General features: G+C 43.3%; 1 protein-coding gene across 1 annotated transcript in view; it reads left to right on the top strand.

Annotated features, from left to right (window-relative positions):
• The window catches only part of LOC144097400 (sodium-coupled monocarboxylate transporter 1-like), a 117081-nt gene extending 96389 nt beyond the window's left edge, over positions 1-20692 (top strand). Inside the window, exons 7-16 of the mRNA XM_077630130.1 lie at positions 1924-2064; positions 3730-3859; positions 6396-6484; positions 7206-7315; positions 8331-8398; positions 9638-9724; positions 10352-10524; positions 12967-13070; positions 15623-15723; positions 20283-20692. Of these exons, the coding sequence (XP_077486256.1) occupies positions 1924-2064; positions 3730-3859; positions 6396-6484; positions 7206-7315; positions 8331-8398; positions 9638-9724; positions 10352-10524; positions 12967-13070; positions 15623-15723; positions 20283-20369 (1090 nt within the window). The 3' untranslated portion in view covers positions 20370-20692. The remainder of the gene's footprint in view (positions 1-1923; positions 2065-3729; positions 3860-6395; positions 6485-7205; positions 7316-8330; positions 8399-9637; positions 9725-10351; positions 10525-12966; positions 13071-15622; positions 15724-20282) is intronic.
• Positions 20693-20913: the final 221 nt, after the last annotated feature.

Here is a 20913-nt window from a genome sequence, read left to right as displayed (position 1 = left end):
CTCATTGCGCAGTCACGCTATCTGGCCCGTGTGGCAGATATTTATGGTGCCCTCTGTGTGCCGGTGCGCCAACTACTGTCGCAGCCTGAGGAAGGCTGCCTGTCAGATTTCCAGTTCTTCAGAATAATGTTATTGAAGAACTTGATGAAATGATAAGCAAAGTTGTATCAAGTGTTTGATCAAGAGCCCTCAAGCGCAGGCTTCAAACCGGACACGCGTTCTTCGGCTTGCACGCGTAGCTGGACACTTGATTTGGCCTTAGGGCTATATCACGCACGGATGATAGTTGGTGAAGACGACGATTCTCAACCCGCAGTGCGAGAGGCTTGCAGTTTAACATGAGGGGTGAAATGCTGCAGCAGTGGCTGAGTCGTCTAAAGCAGCTGGAAACGAAGCTGATCTGTTCCCGCAGCGCTAGTGCGCATTCCACTCGATGTCTTAAGCTTGGTACGCTTTTCCCGCGGCACTCCGAGTGCGACAAACGCCTGAGGTCTTCTTGTTTTAAGCAATAACCGCAGTGGAGCAAATATCCGCCGTCCGTCGGCGTCGTCACATCTTGTTTGAGTGTGAAATAAAATAGAGCTGGCCGCGAGCGGGATTCCAACCCACGGGGGAACGAATAGATCAGCTTCCTAGACCGCTGCCTTAGACCACCACGCTGCCGCCGCAGCCTATCATCCCGCGTATTAAACTACCAGTCTGTCGGTTTGTGATTTGGATGTCGTGCTTCTCATTCACCTTCATCCGCCGCTGAGCAGAATGGGCTGAAAGCGCGTAATGTCTTCATGAACTATTTTTTATCATTTCGAGGGTTTGGAATGCATGTGGCATACGATGGGTCTGTCAATATAGTATAGAAAGTTGTGGATTCTATTTTCATTCAGACACCCAAACAGGCCAAGACTTTGCCACAAGGTAGTGCCTTCCTCTCTAGTATCTCTTATACTAATCTAATCTAGTCCGCTTGTTTTAGAAGCATTTGCTCCGAGACACGTCAGCGGCGGGCGTTAAACAATTGGAGCATGAGCTAGGCACTGTTTCTTGTCGAGAGCCCCATCGGCACATATCCGGTTTGGGTAAGGGTCGCTCAAGCCCTAATACTTCTAAGGGATACCCCCTCCAATCGCGTTAAATTATTAGCGAGGTGGTTAGAGCAAGGTGGCATCAGGGCACGCATACTTCTCCTGGTGAAGAGAGCGTTAAGATGAGAAGACCAGAGCGGAGATCAAAAGAGAGGCTTGTCGGGGAGGAATTTGCGGTTGGGCTTAATGTGTAAGAGCGTCTGCTTTCCTGTGGTGAACATTCTGTGCATGTTACTATGTTCAGTATACCTGTATGCGTTCTGTTATTCTCTTATTGAGAGCATGTATCTCTTTAGTGATTCCTAGTGTCTTTGTAACTCGTTTGAGTTTAAAACTTACTACTTGAGTCTTGAAAACAGTAGTGGCTGCTATATGTCCCAGGAGTCTTTATCTACTTGAGTGTCATTTTTCATCCACTTCCAAAGGCAGTGTGCGGAAAATACGAAAGGAAACACCACTTGAGGTGCATAGAGCGGAACTGTGCAAGACCTGAATCAACGCAGCAGGGTCGTATCAAACAACAAGAAACGCTCAAGCCTCAAAGTGCGTGCTGTCGCATTGTGTTGCATCAGTTACGTTAACTGACGCCATAGTTTTATTCATTTACAGAACCGTTCTAACGCTAGCGCATTAAAACGTTGGCGACATTAAAGAGCCAGCGACCACGAAGGGCACGCCGTTCCCCATGCAGTATGGGCTAGTTCTAGTTTCGGCTGGCCGCAGCAGCTCGCAGCCTGGGTGCATATTTTCCGTAATATAAAGTGTCCATTACAATCTATGGTATGCTTCCGCATAAAAGATGTCACACCATTGACATTTCATTATCTTGCTCCGTGTACAGTGTGGCCTTTGACATCACACATGACGAGAACGTATGGTCTGCTCTGCTTGCGTCGGCGACGGCGTCCATATATCGAGTGGGTTTGGATCAAGTCGTCGTTCAGAGGTGCATGGCGTCCCGAACACTTGGGGGTGCTCAGAGGTAAGACTACAGCTTCAGACATAAGTGAGCATTAGCATGCAGATGAGTTCTTTCAATGATCGTGTAGAAATATACTCAAAATACGAATATACGGAACGGTGTGCTTTTCTGCTGCGGAGTAGAGAAACAAAATGAGAAGTCATTGTCACTTCATGTGCTACTTTCCTTATAACGCTTGTTTCCTTTCTGCATGTATCCTATTTTCGTGTCCTTAAGAGCTTGATCTAAATTCAAAGCGTGAAAATATGACAAAGAAAAAAAAAATTGTGATATATTTGAAGCAAACTAGCACTTTTCACTGCCTCTGCTTTTGCAATGGGGCCTTATGATTACTTAGAGAGAAAAAAATCAACCGCGTCAATATGACGCAGGCGCCACGTTACATGGAGATATCATTTTCCTTGAAGCTGAGCTTCCTTGAAACGAGAGCCAAACCCGGAAATAGCCAAACAATTTTTTCTATCCTATCGTTTAAATGATTTGGCGTTCATTGAAGCTGCTGTGACCGAAGGACGTGGTATTAAGCAGGAGAGGTTAGTTTGAACAGAGATAATACAATTCGCAAAATCATGGCATCAGATTTCTACTTTGTGCTTGCTAGTGTCATACGTGAGTAAGGCGAACGCTGCACTTCCCATCCTACTTTTTATTCGTTGTTCACGGAATATTGTTTCTATGGTTCAGTAGTGTCATGAACGAAAGGGGCAAAAACATGAAGCGCAGTGAGTGTTTGTACACTATACATGCTGGAAAATGTGCTGGCCTGTTTTACTCACCGAAAGTAACCATGATATTAGGGGGGGGGGGGGGGGGGATGCGCAATGTTGCTATATTCGGTTTCGGAGATCTCGTCATCGGGAACAAGAATTTCTATGTGGTGGATGCAATCTGAGCGGTAACTGCAAAAAAAAAATATAGTGTATGCATGCAATGACTCCGAGATTCTGCTTATACAACTGCACTTTTGCAATTTGGTCTCAAATAAAGCTACTGAAAAATAGTTTACAAATAATCACCTGCATGAGGAACAAAGCGGGAATTGTCAAAGATGTCGCTCTTGCACCATCAAAAACCCTTGCAGCAGCTTTGCTGCTAAATCCTCCTCCACAGCTCATCGGTTGTCTGTAATGTCTTCCCAATTGTATGTGCAATTTACCGAGTAGAATTGACTGCCCTGACTTGTTTAACTTTTATTCTGCTTCGCAGTGATTTTAATTTTCCCGCTGAATGAAAAAACGCTGTTTGTGCATACCAGCATTTGGCTTTAAAAAGTATACGTTGAGAATTCCGCATTGACATTCTCACTTTACTTGCTGGAAAGGTGGTTTTGCTTTTCTTTTTCATTTTATTTGAACGGTGAACTTCAAAATTTGAGATGTGGAACCACCTGAACTAAAATGGCCAATGTTGATGATGTTCACATATTATCGATATAAACTCGAAGCATCTTTGCAGATAAACTCCCTTCCGTAGGATATGAGCTCTCCGGCAGAACCTCATTTAATGTAGAATGTACGGCATAAAATTCTCAACAATGGACTTTTTCCTTTTGGTCATCACTGAACTATTTTTTTTATTCTGAAAGGATGAGAACTGCTTGTGAAAAGCAACTTAGTTTAAGTGCGGCTGAAAACGTGTCCTCGCAATCTTTCGTGTTTTATGCAGAACAGTTTTAATGGGATCGCTCATGCTTGTCGCTGTCTACGCCATCAACTTATCCGTCACAGTGGCTTTGATAATTTGGTTCTGGGGCTGCGACCCAAAGCTGGCGGGCCTCATCGAAAGCCATGACCAGGCAAGTGACATTTTCTTTTTAAGTCGCAGTTGTGACCACAGTGTTTAAGTATCTAAAAATTAGAGCGGCGTTCGCTTTGTGCAAGTGACTGTCGTTGGTGGCGCTTTTACTTGCAAAAAATATGGATACTATCATTTGTCATCAGAAGTGTTTTGTACGTATCAATAAGCGTGCAATTTATTCACAGCCTGGATCCTCACGCCCCATCAGCGCGCGTGTTTCCAAGTGTGGTTCAACTCTTTAGCGCCAGATACCTGTACACTGGACGAACAGAAAATTAGAAGAATATAACAGGACAGTTGCAACTCGTTAGACGTACTGAATCAGTGATAGCTCGTTAAAAATATCTACTTAGTCACGAAAAATCACGCACTGGAAAAGTTTTATATGCAAATCTGTGCCACAGTTCTCAGATAAACAGGAAGTTGCGCAGACACACTGTACGGGTACTTGAAAAGTCTGGTAAAAATGCAAGTTAAATACCTTCATATTGCAGAAAAGAATTTATTTTTCCTAACTTAGTCACCACTGATGGCTACTAAACCAAGATTTTTCAGTTTTTAATTTTTCTTCCCATGAGAAAAGCAGGCAAGGTAAAAGGCAGCACAGTACGCGTTGGCGGCAGTGCTGATATACTTATTACGCAGTAATTTCTACCCACCGAGGTAGATTTTCCAATTTCGGAACAGAAAAGAGATTAGAAGGCGCCAATTTTTTATATAGAAGGCTTATGAACCGATCCCGAAGGCTAATGACGATCCCGAAGGGTAAGTGACGATTGGTTGCCGCTCTACATTTGACACCTGGTATAGCACCGGCTAGAGCAAAACACCGGCTATTACGACACAACCTCCGTAACAAAGCACCAGCTATAATGAAACGTCATTATGAAATGCCGGCGATAGCAACGTGGTAAAGACAATGCGGTGAGAGATTACGGTTATTGTCTTCAAGTGATGGTAGTGACTGAGGGAAGTTACAAGTAGCGGTAGTGGTCGCTATTGGTGCCGTACGCGCTGCAGGCCGCAGCACTATAGCGCAAGAGAAGGGAAGCTAAGGAAGGATCTCGTATTTACACCGCAGGAATCCACTGAATCGGCAGTCAGTTTTTTTCATTGAACTCAACAATGATGCATGGTAGGCTACAGTTATTGTCTGGCCCATACTCAGGAACTCTTGACAAGAGCATTTTTCTATGGGAAATAATTTATTAACGCAATTATTTAATATGTCATCTGATTTCACGTTTAGAGTCCATATGTCCACAGATCTTCCCTCGGAAGGCATGCATTTTTTTGCTATTAACTTCATTGCAATCGTCAAAACGTTCCCTATTCTGTTTCTACGGCAGTCTTAGCTACTGGAACCGACGAATAGACAAACCTTAAGAGAAAGATTTCGCTACGAACAGGAAGAATGAGGCATTACCTTCAACATTTCCATAAGTGTACAATACAGTACTGGAATATTAAGAATTGATCTCCAAGAATCCTGGACTTGACTACGCGAACAGTCAGGAAAAGCGATTCGTTGGATTTTTTGTTAAAATATTCTGTGTCGCCTGTTCACCACACAAAAAGGTTGTAGTTTCCTTTGGAGTGCTTTTACCTGACGTTGCCTGCAGTTTTGACTGCTGCATAGTCTCGGGATGGCTTTCGTGTTTCGCCCACGGTCACCAATAGACGCAGCGTCCTTGAGACAGCAATTAGGCATCAATTACCACGGCATAAAAATGTCCTTCTGCAGCCTCTTGTGGCCGACAGCTAAAAGTAACAGATGTATTCCTGGAAAAAGCTTCATCAAGTAGAATTTTTTCGGGATGAATTTTGTGTATTCGCTTATTTGTGGTTGCCTACCAACAACAACCTTACGGGACCGCTTGTTAAACGGTGTCCTTTGCAGAACCATGTATCTCTTCCACGATGTACGCAGTTCGAATCTTAAAGAGCAGGATTAACCTTAACTGCTTAATTGCCACGTTTCAGTCGTTCATGCGAAAAAGGCCTTCTTCACTGCCGGCCCACAGATCTCGCGAGCTGCATTGAATCCAACTTCCATCTTAGTGACCATATACTTATTCAAATAGGATGTTTTGTCTACGCACGGAAGTAATTTAAATCGACGTTTACTGCAAGCGCCCTGTACCGTCATTCTTACCGTAGATGACATGTTCGCTTGAAACTTCGGTCGGACGTGAACTGAGGAGGCCATCTGGCACAAATATTCCCGAGATATACTGAATAGCGATACTCTCGAGGTGCAGTACCTTAGAACAAATTGCGGTGGCATGTCTCAGAAATTTACCGAACTTATCAAACTTCCCTCGTAGTTCTGCTGAAAAACATTCGAACATTTTCCTCACCGTGTTCTTTTTCTGAAGTTGTAACTTGCAATATTGAATTCTTAATTTATATTCAAACAAGGATTTAGCTCATGAATTTGCCTAGGGGCACGCTGTGAATTGCCCTTCAATTGTGACAAAACAACGTGTGTACTTTCCTGACTAAAATACTGCATGCCTTTTTTTTGTGGCCAGATACTTCCATTTTATGTCAAAGCTTTCCTGGTGGAGATCCCAGGATTCACTGGTCTCTTCCTCGCCGCTGTTGTGAGCGCCGCAACAAGGTAACAGTTGAACATGCCTGGCTGGAATTCTTCAGATATAGATGCTCCTTGCCAAGAGAGTGTAGACATTTTTGCTGTTTTTGTGTTTTCTTTTAGTGTACATATTTCCTGTTATTTGACTTGTTTTTATGCCGCTATGCACTGGAAGTTTTGAAGAGATGTAAAAGAGGAATAGCCGTGCTAAGTTTCAGGAGATTTCATGTCCTGCTATTTCGTGCAACACCCTCAAGACATCTTGATACTGATTCCTGACATTGTTATGGTCCAAAACCTAGTTATATTGCTTCCAGTTCATTGTGTTCTATGTGGTTGTTCCACCTGTTCAACAGTTGATTTTCACCGTTTATTCTCGTATCCACTTTATTCTAATTTTACATGTATTGTTTTTTTTTATTTCTCGCTTGTATTTTTTGCTTGTATTGGCTTTTTTCAGGTTTTATTGTGTTTTATTTACTTTCACTATAATATCACGTACCACTCCCCACTAATTCTGGCACTTGAGGGCACTAAAATGAAATGAAATGGAATGAATTCAGAACCTTTCTTTTGGACATTTTTGTTTCTGTTTACTCTTATTTGCCAAGTTTTATTTTCTTTGTGTGTTGTTCATCAAATGTGTGTATAAGGGTGCAACAGCCACCAGAACAGGTCTGTCCTGTGCGCGTAATGTTTCTGCTGTCGCAGCCTTGCGCAGTGTCCGATAACTCACATTTCTCCACAGTACAATATCGTCAATCATAAACTCCCAGGCGGCAGTCTGTTATGTGGATGTCCTGTCACCCCATTTCAAGAGTGTCAACTCCCACGTGAAGGGGATTACGCGCGGTGTAGGTAGGTATTGCTTTGCATCGTACTGCTGAGATTCAGCATATTTTATAACTTTATTCATTACAAAGGCATGCCGACGGTTTAGTTGCTGCACTATTGCATTGAGAGTATGGAAGCACAATATTGATCCGATGGTAAACAGTGGTAGATAACGTCATGAGAAAGTGTTGATATTTAACTTGATTCATTGGCAACCAAAGCCGCTTCTCCGCTATTAGAAGTCTCTCGTCACGGCGTACGCTGTGGGGCAATTTTATGCCGTGATGACATCTACCGGCTCTTAAGAGTATAAAAGTTTGGTTTTTTTATGTGAGGTTTTGACCGTAATGTCTGGTGTATTACCTATGATCCAAAATGTAAAATACGAATAACTGGGGTGTCGTCTCCTAGAGCTCTATCAAATGCCAACATAATTGAATAAACGGCTGGTCTCCAACACCTGAACCAAAGAAAATTAAAAATGTTTCCTGCAAAGTGTGCAGCAGGTCAGCTTAAAGGTAAATTCCTAAAAACGCTAATCCTGACGTCAAAAACACAAATTTTGAAAGGCATTATAGCTACAATGGCAGGTTATGGAGCTGTTTTAAATTGTGGTCTTATTTAACTATATGTGCCTGCATATTTGTGTGGAGTTTTTGTCGCCTTCACTTATTGCGAAGTGTGGAACTTAGGTGAATGCTGTTTTCATGCAATAATCTTTTTCGTAATATGTTCGAATATCTTTTTTTCTATTTACCCTTTGAAAGAACCACAGATGAGGAAATATTAGGTCATAATTTTTAACAAACGTTTACAATACCTCACCACTAAAGGATTAAGCCTCAATTCGAACTTAGTCTTTCGCGGAAGAAGAAATCTTGCCAAGCTTTAATTCTCATTCTTGGAAGATTAACTCATTTTTGTGCGAAACAATGCCTCATACTTGCAGTGCACTAGTTGTTGCAGCACACTTCTGGAACTTGTGTTTTACTACGCAAATCCTGTGTTGAACCGCAGATGGTTTGTTCTTTTGCTGCAGCTTTCTTCCTTGGAGCAGTCATGACGATTTACAGCTGCGCTTGTGCATACATGGGATCGATCACAAGGGTAAGCTGTTGATTGCAATTTTCTTCAATTGATCTTGTCTATTTTTCCGCACAAATTTTTTGTTCGGGCAAACTTATGCACGTATTCAGTAGGACAGGACAGCAATGAGCTCAAATCGCATTCTAAAAGCGAGAAGTTCTAGTATCACATCTGGCTAACCCGATGAAGCGGTTGCGCTTACTATCGTTCTGTGTGTTGTTAGCTTGTAGCTTGAGGTGGCGGGATTTTTGGCGACAACGTTTGTTCTGATAAAATTTGGGTGGATAGTGATGTCATTAAGAAAATGTATCTCCGCGGCCAATTACTGAAAATGTGGTGCGTGGAATAAAAAGAAGTAGCCGCGCTGTTCGAAATTTCTTGCCTTATTTCGCTCATAAACATCACGGGAAAGCTCGAAAGCGCTCGATAAATTGTTTTAAAAGGGCAGTGATGAAAACTATATTCAATTATTGTGCTCACTAAATATTGATTCCCTGGCACTCTGTGGCTACGTTGACGCTTGTGCAGCCTCAAAATATACATTTTCTTGTGAGAAAAAGGGCTTTAAAGCCATACCGCCGGTCGACTGAAACTGTTGACGTCCTTACTAAAAAGGATGGGTTGCCACCATATTGAACTGAATGGCCTCTGTGATCGGTGGCCTGGTGTCGACGCACGTATTCCACATGAGAAATCAGTTGGGGATGGCGGTATCTGTATTTCGCTTCTTGGTCTTTTCGAAATTATAAAAGCTGCATTTTCGGTAACAATGGTCTCCTTGCGTAGCTAATCAATGAAGGCCAAATTTTACTGTTCCTTAGTGCCCCTTTAATGTTTCTTGATAAAAGTTGGCCGCGAGTGCACGACTTCTTCATTCGCCGCTTCAGACGTAATCGTCAACGAATATACAGATCGAATTCACAGGAGGATTGAACGAAAGCATATGTTAACATTTTAGGCGAAAGGAAATCAGTTTTACAACTTCATAATTCGCACATTTTGAGCATTCCGGCCACATAATCGGAAATTTGATTTTCTCGGCAGAGGTTTCTCTAACTGACATAGGCGAAGGTATTCGCGCGCGCGTTTTTACGTGGGTCCGGGTGAGGAGCCAAAAGTAGGCTTGGTGGTTGCACGCGATGGTTGCAACGGTGTTATAACGGCAGTCACGTGGGGCACTGGCGTAAAACGTTTTCTGCGACGTCATTTACAAGGCACTCACGCGGAGCTAATACTGGCGTATTTTCTTTTCTGCCGCAGGTCATAATGATGGTGCTTTCCGCATCCACTGGTCCATTCGTCGGCTTGACACTACTAGCCGTTGCCTTCCCTTTCGTGCATTCCAAGGTGTGTAACAAGAGATAAATTTTGCTGCTGCTTGTTTTCATTTTTCAAGTGTACTAACTGCGACTCATTACTCAGAAAGTTTAATTCAAAACACCACTTCCGCTAAGTTGTTCATAATGAGTGTATTAAGAAATTTGGTACAGGTTGAACGTAGGTGAATTTAATATTCTGTGTCTAACGGTGACACTACATGCATTGGGAATTTTTTAAGCCATTGATGGTTTTCTGTTGCTCCCACTGAGCTTTAATCCGGCTTTCTTAACTCTCTTTGTCGTATAATGAAATTGTTGGAGAATGCTTCATAGACTGTTGTTTAGGTCTGGCATTTTTTCTGGGTGCTGAGGAAACTGAGAGGTACGCAAAACGGGCCGGAAACAAGAAAAAAAATTCTAAGCGCGTGGCTTGCGAAGTCACAACGGCCGCCTTAGCCTTTTCACGTTGGCTGGCACTCAAGGCAGACACTCAAGATTTACAAGGTTGATAAGGTTGACAAGCTTGACACTCAAGGCTGACACTTAAATACCAACATTTCCAATGTTTTTGAGAATCCAAAGAGTTACTTGTCACAGGTTGTGTGTGTCGTTAATAATGTAGTTTCCTAAGCGAGCGCTCCCTCCAACTTTGCAGGGTGCAGGAATTTCCACCCTCCTGCTGCTCGGGTTTCAACTGCTCGTCATGTGGCAGGCGATCCACACTGGCGCCAGACCACCGCTCATGCCAGTCTCCGACCGTTACTGCCCCGAAAACAGCACATTCGTTCAAAACAACGAGAACGCAACATCTTTTCCATCAAGCTACAGGTGCGAGGGTTTCAGAGTTTCACTATCCCACACGTGCAATATCGCCGGGTGTGAAGGCTAGCGCAATTGATTCCCGCCGAATAGGAGTAATAAATTTTCCCTCGCGTGATGGTGCCTTTTCCAGCGATAAAAATGACGGTGCAGAATAGATCAATTCTTTCGCCATCTGAGCGCATCGATTTCTACAAGCCGTTAGGCCCGAAATGATCCCGTTCAAATCACGTTATACTGTGCAGACACGAGTGCAAACACACGTGGGCCCGCACATACACAAGCACGTAGCCACACAAGGCACTTGCACGCACACTGGATACTGGCTAACAGGGTTCAGTTGAATCAATATTGTGGCAGGCAGAATAATGTGGGAAACGCAGATATTTATAGACAATTTATTAGAACTACAGTCATGGCATTGGGGCAGAGAAGCTGACTTTTTCACAATAGCAATGATTTGAATTTAAAGTTAATTATATTGCTTAATTAAACAACGAAACCATTGTAGAGTTCACAATTATATAGACATGCCTGTTTCTTTTTTCCCAAAAGGTGAGGAGCCCCGTAATAATCATGATTCAGGCTGAGAAGGAGCAATCGGCCAAGTACAGGGCGCTAAGAAAGCTACGAGGCACAGCACTCGTCACTTGGCCGCCAGCGAAGTAAAATACGCAGACATTGAAACCAGTCTCTTTGCTCGTTGCAAAACGGTAGAGGTTAACGATTTCAACCAAAGACTAATCACGCAGTAATATGAACTATGCGGAGATTAATAAGGGGGCAATTTACTCATTGAATTTTTTAGCGCCCGACCGCAGCTCAGATTACTTAGCTTCAAATCCCTGAAATATGTTTGCAAGGCCCACAGGTTGTCTGTTGGCGGTGATGACAATGGCGGAAACGTTGAGTAATTTGCCAATGTTGCAGCGACCTACACGCTTTGGTTCTCGCTCAGTTTCCCGCAATTTACTGATCGCAAGAATAGTTTGCCTCAAACTAGTATGGTATGCCGTTTGGAGTTTTAACCTCTCGAAGCGGCACATTTGCTACAAAATACGCCGCAGTGGAGGTCAGCGCATTACTTTATACCACTTGTGCATCGTCAACGTGCCTTGCAATCGTATAGCACACGGGAGATTTTTCATTTCATCTCCAACGAAGCACGGTAACCGCGAGGCCGCTAATGGGTCCTGAGGTCTTGAGCTGATGCAGTAGCCGAACGACATAGCCACTGCACCACCACGGCACTGGAAATGGTGTGCTATCTGATTGCACCTAGAGGAAGTCACTTAACTGAATCTGATGTATCTTAACTGAAAATACGTTGGCGCTGTAGTTAGCGCTACGTCTCACACCAGAAAAAAGGAGGTCGAACCATCGAAGAACCTCGCACGCTTGAATGAATGGTGATTGGATCGTACCGATTACTTCAGAAATTGTTACAGGCCGGACTACGACGGCTAAAGGACTGTCCAATCAAGCAGTGTTTTAATGCACGAAGAAAATTAATGTGGCCAATTATACCAGTGACTGGTGGGGTGTAATCAGTACATATCCTTCACTTCACTTTAGCGCGAAGAAACGAGGAGAGAGAGAGTAAAACTGCCTCTGCTAGCGCCATTTTCTCCTGGATTTGATTTCAGTTCAGGAATCAACTGAAGGCAGCATATTCACTCGCTCTCATTACACCTAGGTTACTAGGCATGAATGTTAAGACAGCGGCGTTCTCAGTACTAAATTTCATGTTCTTCGCAAAACTCTATGCGCAGAAAACTACGATAATTATCATTTAGGTGTGTGCGTTTTGCCAGTCGTTGTACTCTTTGCATAATTAAAAAAGTCACAAGGGGGTTAGCCGTTGGAAGACACGGACATTCACGCGGGCTCTTACATGTCCTCTGTCTTTTTTATTTTTCTGTTTCGGCTGCTCTAGAGATTTTTCTAATGATACCTGGATAAATGGCCGAGCAACAAACTTTATTGATGATGATTATTAATTTTTATGGTGCAAATGCATCTATGTCCGAAGAGCGCCCTGCAAAAGGTATTTTCGACTTCTCAAGGTGGGGTCAAACACCCATTTCTCAAGCATTTCACTCTAAATAAACCGAACACCAAACCAGGGGAAAGCTTGTACCCATTGTATCACCGGTGGGTACCCGGCGGCACTGGGGATCGAACCCCGCACCTCCCGCATGCGAGGCTGATGCTCAACCACTTGGCCACCGCTGCGGTATCACAAACTATATTGCACCCTTAGCAGTAATCCATAAGAAGGAAAATAAACTGTGGCAAGTACCTTCACCAGATTAAGCAATCTCGGGTGCACCGAAAGGTTGATCGTCAATACAGGGCTGGGGTTTGAAACTAGGAGGACAAATGCATGACAGCCTGCTGCGCAGTAATTAGCGAAGCAAAATGTTAATATCTTGTTTGCCCATCTCGCAGGTCACATGACTCCTCAGCGTCGTTCCAGCTATCACCCTTTTGGAGTTGCCTGTTCAGCACTTGCGGCACAGTCGTCCTTGGAGTTCTAATAAGTGTCGCCACCGGTATGAAATTTCTGAGTCTAAAGGCTTCTTTTTCGAATCGTGTGTAGAGCGGCTACTCTACCTCAAATACTACGCAATCTCATGCACCCTTGACAAATAACGGCATTTCTAAAACACTATGCATAAAGGTGCTTTGCGGCACTACTCAGAAATAATTTTTTAAAGCTTCGTACAGCAAAACAGGGAGATCGTGCACACAACTTTCCAGCTATTGCGGGTACAAGCCGTACTTTTGCTAAGAGGGTGTGAAATAAATGCTGTAGTCTTTTTTTTTCCACCCTGCTACCGCTAGACGAAATTATTTTTAAACGTTATTCAAACGAGACATTACGTGCTTTTCTTCTTCCAGAATAAAAATGGCATAAACGGCTAAGTTTGATGTAGTATTCGCTGCTAGATAAACATGAGACACCCCGTGCCGGATTCCGTGTGATGTTAGATGATGAGAAGCCATTTTTGTGCTAGTATGAGAATTTGATCATGAAAGAGCTGGACTGTACTGCATTCTGTAAACAGATCGACAGTGTACAAAATATATAACTAAATGAGGACGTCATAATACAAGCACTTCTATAGGAAGTGAAAAACGTTTTTTGCTCGCACACAGCTAGCTTTCCAGAAGAAAATATTGTTAAGCCCACTTGCCAACGGGCATAATATCCGCGACTTCATAAACCGTCTGGTGACCTAGTAACGGTAGCTATTCTCTCAGTAATAATGGGCTTCCAGCTCCCTGCGATTCTATGGTACCATTATTCCCGGCCCCGCTTTTTAAGCAACGATACAATAATCATCATCAGCCAGACTACACTCACTGCAGCAGGGCAAAGGCCTCTCCCATGTCTCTCCAGTTAACGCTGTCCTTTGCCAGCTGCGCCCATCCTATGCCTGCAAACTTCCTAATCGCATCCGCCCACCTAACCTTCTGCCGCCCCCTGCTACGCTTGCCTTCTCTTGGACTCCACTCTGTTACCCTTAAGGACCAGCGGTTATCTTGCCTTCGCCGTACATGCCCTGCCCAAGCCCAATTCTTCCTCTAGGTTTCGACTAGGATGTCATTAACCCGGGTTTATTCTCTCAACCACTCTGCCCGCTTCTGATCTCTTAACGTTACACCTATCATTTTTCTTTCCATTGCTAGCTTCGTTGTCCTTAACTTGAGCTGAACCCTTTCCGTTAGCGTCCACGGTTCAGCCCGTAGCTGAGTAAGGGCGAGATGCAGCTTCTTTATCAATACTCCTAAAAAGAAAATATACAACGTTACAATGCAAGTGCTATTGTAAAGTAATGAGAATTAAGAGCGTGAATACGGAAATGCGTGTTGCGCTGCATAGACAGCGAAGCCTAACGTGCGCTGCGTGTTACGTCACGTGCGATATTCGCGCAGCTGCGGCTGTTAGACGAGAAAATGTTCTGACAGCCAGCGCCCGCGTGGCGCCGGTTATCCGAGCTGTCGCCAAAGTACGGTGACATCTGATAACTAAAGCGCGGACACATGTATGAGAGCGTTTTGATCACCTTGGCTTGCAAATCATGTGCGGTAACTAATGCATGTTCGAGCCGCCAAGGCAGCCTGTCCTCCTTTAAAGGAGGACAGGCTAGCCTAAGATGTGGGCACTCACTCTTGTCTTAATTAAGACAAGAGCGAGTGCCCATATCTTGACAGGGCATATTTGTAACCGTCAACTCGGAGGAATGAATTTAGCGAGAACATATAATTGATCATTAGTCAAGGTGCAGATGATTTCTCAGTTGGCTGCACATACTTATCAAACGAGAAAACGCGGACGTTTGGCAGGAGGGCGACTCTTGTTTCTGGACTGTCGTGACTAGAAGTATTTGTATGTGTGCACCTTTTTTTTTTAGCGAATATTAACTCGTGCAGAAAGGAAGCGCAACGGGCTACGCGGCGAGGTGAGGCATAAGAGGAAAACACTTTTAGCTGCGCGAGTTCCACTTGTGACGTCACTCACAGCTCACTGAAGGCTGCTCTATTCGGACAGAGTGACAAGCAGTCACGCATTCGCACTCAAAAAATCGTGTGGCTCTACATTGTGACACCCGCGAATCGCCGGCACAAATTTCGAGAAGCACTCGGTGTTTGTTTTGAGTTGTGACAGTTAACAGCGAAACAGTAAAAATGAAGCGTCGTGTTGTGTACTGCTGGTGTGTGTGTCTTGTTACGTTGAACAGTATGACGTCGGACCAAGTGGTTTCTATGAATTGGCGAAAAGGAATAGTAGGACGCTAGGAGACGCTATGCGGCACCAACGACCCCTTTATTGCTCAAGTAAATACAAAAAAGATTCGTCTTTATATTCCAGAGCTTTCAGTGAAGCCTCGTACTATATTCCCGCATGAATTTCGTAAAGAAAATTTATGCTCACGCAAGGTTCAAATGCGCGTTCCGTAGTAGGCGCGTATGAAATTCCGCGCGGCGCCGTTAGCACTGCGCTATAACAGCGCATTTATATTTGGCATTGTTTATATAAATTGTGGTGCTGACGTTCGTATTACCGACTTGTGTTTCCGTTTGGAACCTCCGACTGCAGGCGAGCACAAGCAGCGGAATGCAGAATCCAAGCAAATCAACACGTGGTTTGTTCACTTCTGGCGAAAGCTGGGGCTCGCAAAGTATCACGACAAAGACTTGGTATGTTCGATTCCTTTGAAATTTCTTCGAATGTTTTCCTGATATTTTTCGGAAGTTATTTATAGAAATCCTTTTCTAAAATAAAAAGTACGTGCTGTTCGCGATCAGCACTGCATAGTAAGAAGCAGGGAAGAAAAACAGTACGGAAGAGATAAATAAATCATTGATTAGAGTTAATAACTGTGGCGGGGCTAGTTGGTTCTTTCATCTTTACGCTATTTGTTATTGATTGACGTTTGCGCTAACATTTCCTTATGAAAAGCATCTGTGTGCTTTGTTCACTATAGCTTATATACGTGCTGATGTGGTGCTCTTTACTTATCATCGGAATTAACGAACCGATCCTGTTATATAGCTTAAGGAGGATTTCTAAATGTAATATCGAAGTGATTGAGTTTAGGCTATCGCAGATTTTGGTGTTGATGGATGATATAAGTATTTATGGCTCATTTGAATGCAGTTGTCACTATTTTCGGCGTCTGCGGCATTTATGCACCGCACCTGATAACAGTTCATTAGTTGAAATTCATGCAGCACATTCATGTTGTCTCTCTGCTAACAAAACACAGTTAAAACATCACTGGTGAGGAAATGAATAAACACCACCAAGATTTACGGTGGTGTGGTAGGTAACATTCACCAAGAAGTGATTATGTAGTGTATGTTTTCAAAAGTGCTGGGATTCGTAAAGAACATATTCAAGTGGAGTGGTGGTATGAGCGCTGAAGCCTATTTATAGTAACGCGAACTGTGCATATAGGCTCTTTAAGTCAGGGAGACTTTTTGCAGGCATAGTTCGTATGGCTGTTCTTGCCTTTGATAAAAAAAAACCGTAAGAACTTTTTTGTATTTATCTTTACTGAACATTTTGCTGAAACAGTTTCTGCATCTGAATAATTCTATTTTAGGTGCCGGACGCATTTTGTCGTTTTTGGAGTTTACAAAGCGTGAAGCTGCTTCATACTTTCCAAATACATTGCGAATGCATTGATGGCACACAATTGTTCCATTATGTGAATGGACTGTGGGTTCGCCTGAAGTCAGTACGTTACACTAGTTGTGTTTTGTGATATGGTGCTTTGCCTCATGGACAAGCCTCGAGTAATAAGGCTTCCGGTGATAGGAAAAAAAACGATGCTAAGGTGATGTACCAAGAAAGATTTCGTAGGCAGTAAGAGCAAACCGAGCTGAATGCTAAACAGAGAAATTTTTTTATTGTTATTGCGCGGCCCAAATTAAAACTGCAGTTTCTGGAAACACTGTTTTTGTGTATCAAATAAACATTTTCCCCGTTGCGAAAGTCATAAAACGATATTTTTTTTCTCAGCCTTGACTTAAAGCCAGCGGCCTATATGGAATAAAAAGGTGGCATTTGTACAGAGCTTACTTTATTTATCAATAAATTGTCCTTGGTAGAAAACATGAAAGTGTGCCGCCAGTACTTGAACTTCTCTTGCGATAGAGCAGGGAAGCAGCAACAATTAATATCTTAGTTACAAAAAGCCCCTTTTGTGGCGAACAGATGGAAAAATTTCAACTGCTGTAGCTTGCCTATACATTCGAAAAAATGTTTTCATGACGGGAAACAAAGGATAAAATAATTCTGCGATCCCGTCTCTGAGATTCTGGTTTTAATAATTCGTTGAAAAGAGCTCAAATCGTGGCCAGACACGTTCATTCTAAATTGATCACCCTTGAACAAACATTTCTTACTGTTAAGTTGCTGAGAACTCCTGACTTACAAGTCCGTTGATACTTCTTCAGCTTCTCTCAGTAGGCCATGCGCATCAGCGTGTCTGCGTTTTTTACAACACAGATAAGTATTCTCTCCGTAGTGTTAATGACCGAATTTATATATATATATATATATATATATATATATATATATATATATATATATATATATATATATATATATATATATATATATATATATATATATATAAGTAACATCTAGCTTTAGAAATACCGTGCTGGCGACGAGCAATACACTGACCCGCCAATACTTCTTTTGCATCCGTGTCCATAGCGTTGTTATATCTTAGCGTGGTGCTAAAATTTATGCAAGGTATTGGTAGACTTGTGATGATGAAGCAATCGTGTTGAGAATTGGGCGCTTTCCCTGCAGATTAACTCCACCCTCCGTTAGCTGATTTGAAGTCGGTTCTACTTATCCTGCCGAGATCCTCTTATAACGGCGTCTTTATAAGGATTCTTTACTTCCTCTTCATTAAAAACTCAAACATATGTATTATCAGTGGCACTGCTTCGGCTACTATAGCCAGTTTGGTACATTTTTGAAGTAGAGTAATACACAACTGCAGTTACTTAATTTAGGCTTTAGACTGCGCATTATTTTATTGGTGTTAATTAGTGAATCAGTATTCTCAACCTATTAACTCTTGACTGATGTTGTAGCGTGACGAGCTTAAATAGAAATTCTCTAGACATCAAGCGCGAAGAAGTGGAAAGCTAAAAGCGAAACCGTATCTTTCCTATGCGCTTTTCTGTCACGCCACGAATAGCCGTACTTAATGCACGCTGATTTCTACCGGAGTTGAGGGAGCTCGATGCCTGAGCGACAGCACGCGCTCACGCATAGAAGGTTTTTAGAGTTGTTACGTATTTATAATCGCCTGTCTCCGTTGTTTGAAGAAAGCGTTCCATTCAAGGCTGACAGCTGAAATAAGATCAGTGCTTCTCACGTAGGCCCCGCCTCGGTGGCTCAGTGGTTAGGGCGCTCGACTACTGATCCGGAGTTCCCGGGTTCGAACCCGACCGCGGCGGCTGCGTTTTTATGGAGGAAAAACGCTAAGGCGCCCGTGTGCTGTGCGATGTCAGTGCACGTTGAAGATCCCCAGGTGGTCGAAATTATTCCGGAGCCCTCCACTACGGACCTATTTGTTCCTCTCTTCTTTCACTCCCTCCTTTATCCCTTCCCTTACGGCGCGGTTCAGGTGTCCAACGATATATGAGACAGATACTGCGCCATTTCCTTTCCACCAAAAACCAATTAATATTATTATTCTCACGTAGACGCATTTCTTGTTAGTCAAAAGATAGGTTGTAAATGTTGAGTAATTAGTGCTTATTGGGAAACTAAGTACGTCAGGAAGGTGGCCGATCGCGAGGAGAGAACAGGACAATACAGCAGTGGCCGCACGACACCTCTCGAAAGTTCTGCAAGCTTTCAAAACACTGCTAAAGTTGGGCAAGGCATTAATGGGTAGAGCAATACGATTTATGCAGTCAATGTAGTGCGTGCAGTGCCAGAAGATGCATGCTGGATGCATACCTAGAAATTCTAACAAGTGCATTTCCAAAGGAAAGATGTCTATGAATGCGATTTTTACATATAGCCAAAGGTTTTACTAAAACAGTGAATATATCTGCAGGTCTTCCCTCAGCGGACTTGACTTGTGGTTCTAATAACGTTTTCGCTGTCGCCAAAAACTTTCCCTGTTGTCTTCTATGCCACTCGCAACTACTCTAAGCGAAACATGAAAAGTTTTTGCTACGCATGTGCAGAATGAATCATTGCGTTCAATATTCAGGAAGAGTAAATTACAATAATCCACCGTTGCCTTACAATAAAAACTGACGTCCAAGAATCCTCAACTTGAGGGCGGCTTGCGGTATAAATAATTGTATGAAGCAAAGCTAGCGAGATGAACTGAAGATCTTAACTCAATAAAAAGGAGGAGGCCGCGCGGGTAAAAATTGCTGGCTATTCTGTGGTTTTTCCATTCGCAAATAAAAAAAACAACTTAACAGTGGTGTCATTATTCTGTCCTCAGAGCTGAAAACGCGTCATACTTCTGTTGTACTAGGCACGTACTTATCTGTAATCCACTGGCGGTAGGCACCTGTCCTTGGCGCTGCATAGAGCTTTCAGCGCCCATATTGATTACAAGACGAGTTTTCAAGTAGACTTGCCTTGAAAGTTGGCTTGCATGTCAGAGCAGATGTGGCGCGAGTATCAATTGCCACAGCATGCATGGCGTCCGTGTTCTGCATTTAATAATAATAATAATTGGTTTTTGGTGGAAAGGAAATGGCGCAGTATCTGTCTCATATATCGTTGGACACCCGAACCGCGCCGTAAGAGAATGTATAAAGGAGGGAGTGAAAGAAGAAAGGAAGAGGAGGTGCCGTAGTGGAGGGCTCCGGAATAATTTCGACCACCTGGGGATCTTTAACGTGCACTGACATCGCACAGCACACGGGCGTCTTAGCGTTTTTCCTCCATAAAACCGCAGCCGCCGCGGTCGGGTTCGAACCCGGAAACTCCGGATCAGTAGTCGAGCGCCCTAACCACTGAGCCACCGCGGCGGGTCGGGGGGAGGAAAGTGCAGAAAATAAATTCGATCTTCATTTATATGCACAACGTGCGTGAAATGTTGCCTGCTTATAGCATTGACCCGAATAAAATCTTTAACGTTAGTTTACTTACATCTGTAGCTGCTATCCTCTCTGAAGTCAACATTGCATATCGCACTGCCGTGAGCGTCAGACATCGTAGGTCTTGCTCATTATGCGTAAATGTGCTCTTATTCCAGATTGCAGACAAGCTGAAGGAACAAGATCCTACCACCGCTGCTCTCTTGCACATAGCGGATGAGCACAAGTCTGAAACAACAATATGAAGGTTTTAACAAGATACTTCACACACAATAGAATGTGAGGCAGAAGCGCACGAGTGCTCCAGTGATGTGCAGCGTTTACATATGAACTGCGTTAATAATTTAAAAATAAGACCAGCAGCAAGTCAAAGCACAAGATCTTCCATCTCGTGCCTGCTAACGCTCCCGAGCCACAGTCGCAAAAGCTCTATATGAGCCGATACTCCACTGGCGACTTCGTGCTCAACGTTCTTATCACCCTCAAGCTTTCCACTTGGTTCCTGTAAGCCGTCAGTGAAGATGCAAGCATAAAGAATGATGTAAATAAAGAGATATTTGCTTTCCATAAACTGCTCTCGCAGGCTGGCGTGGCTTAATTTAAAAGAGACACTTCTCATGCTTTGGCTGATTGTCTGGACAGTCTTCATTCTGAAGGAATGTGAGCGCTCAAGTACTAACTAGAGAATTCATATGATGGCTGCTTCAGGAAAGGAGGTCCAACGCTGACAGAGACTTTTTTTCCCATTCGTTCTATTACAGCGCGATTCTGGGGCCGTATTGCGCAACA

Source organism: Amblyomma americanum, chromosome 7 (assembly GCF_052857255.1).
Source record: "Amblyomma americanum isolate KBUSLIRL-KWMA chromosome 7, ASM5285725v1, whole genome shotgun sequence".
Classification (NCBI taxonomy): Eukaryota; Metazoa; Arthropoda; class Arachnida; order Ixodida; family Ixodidae; genus Amblyomma; species Amblyomma americanum.
This window is presented reverse-complemented; position numbering and strand designations above follow the sequence as displayed.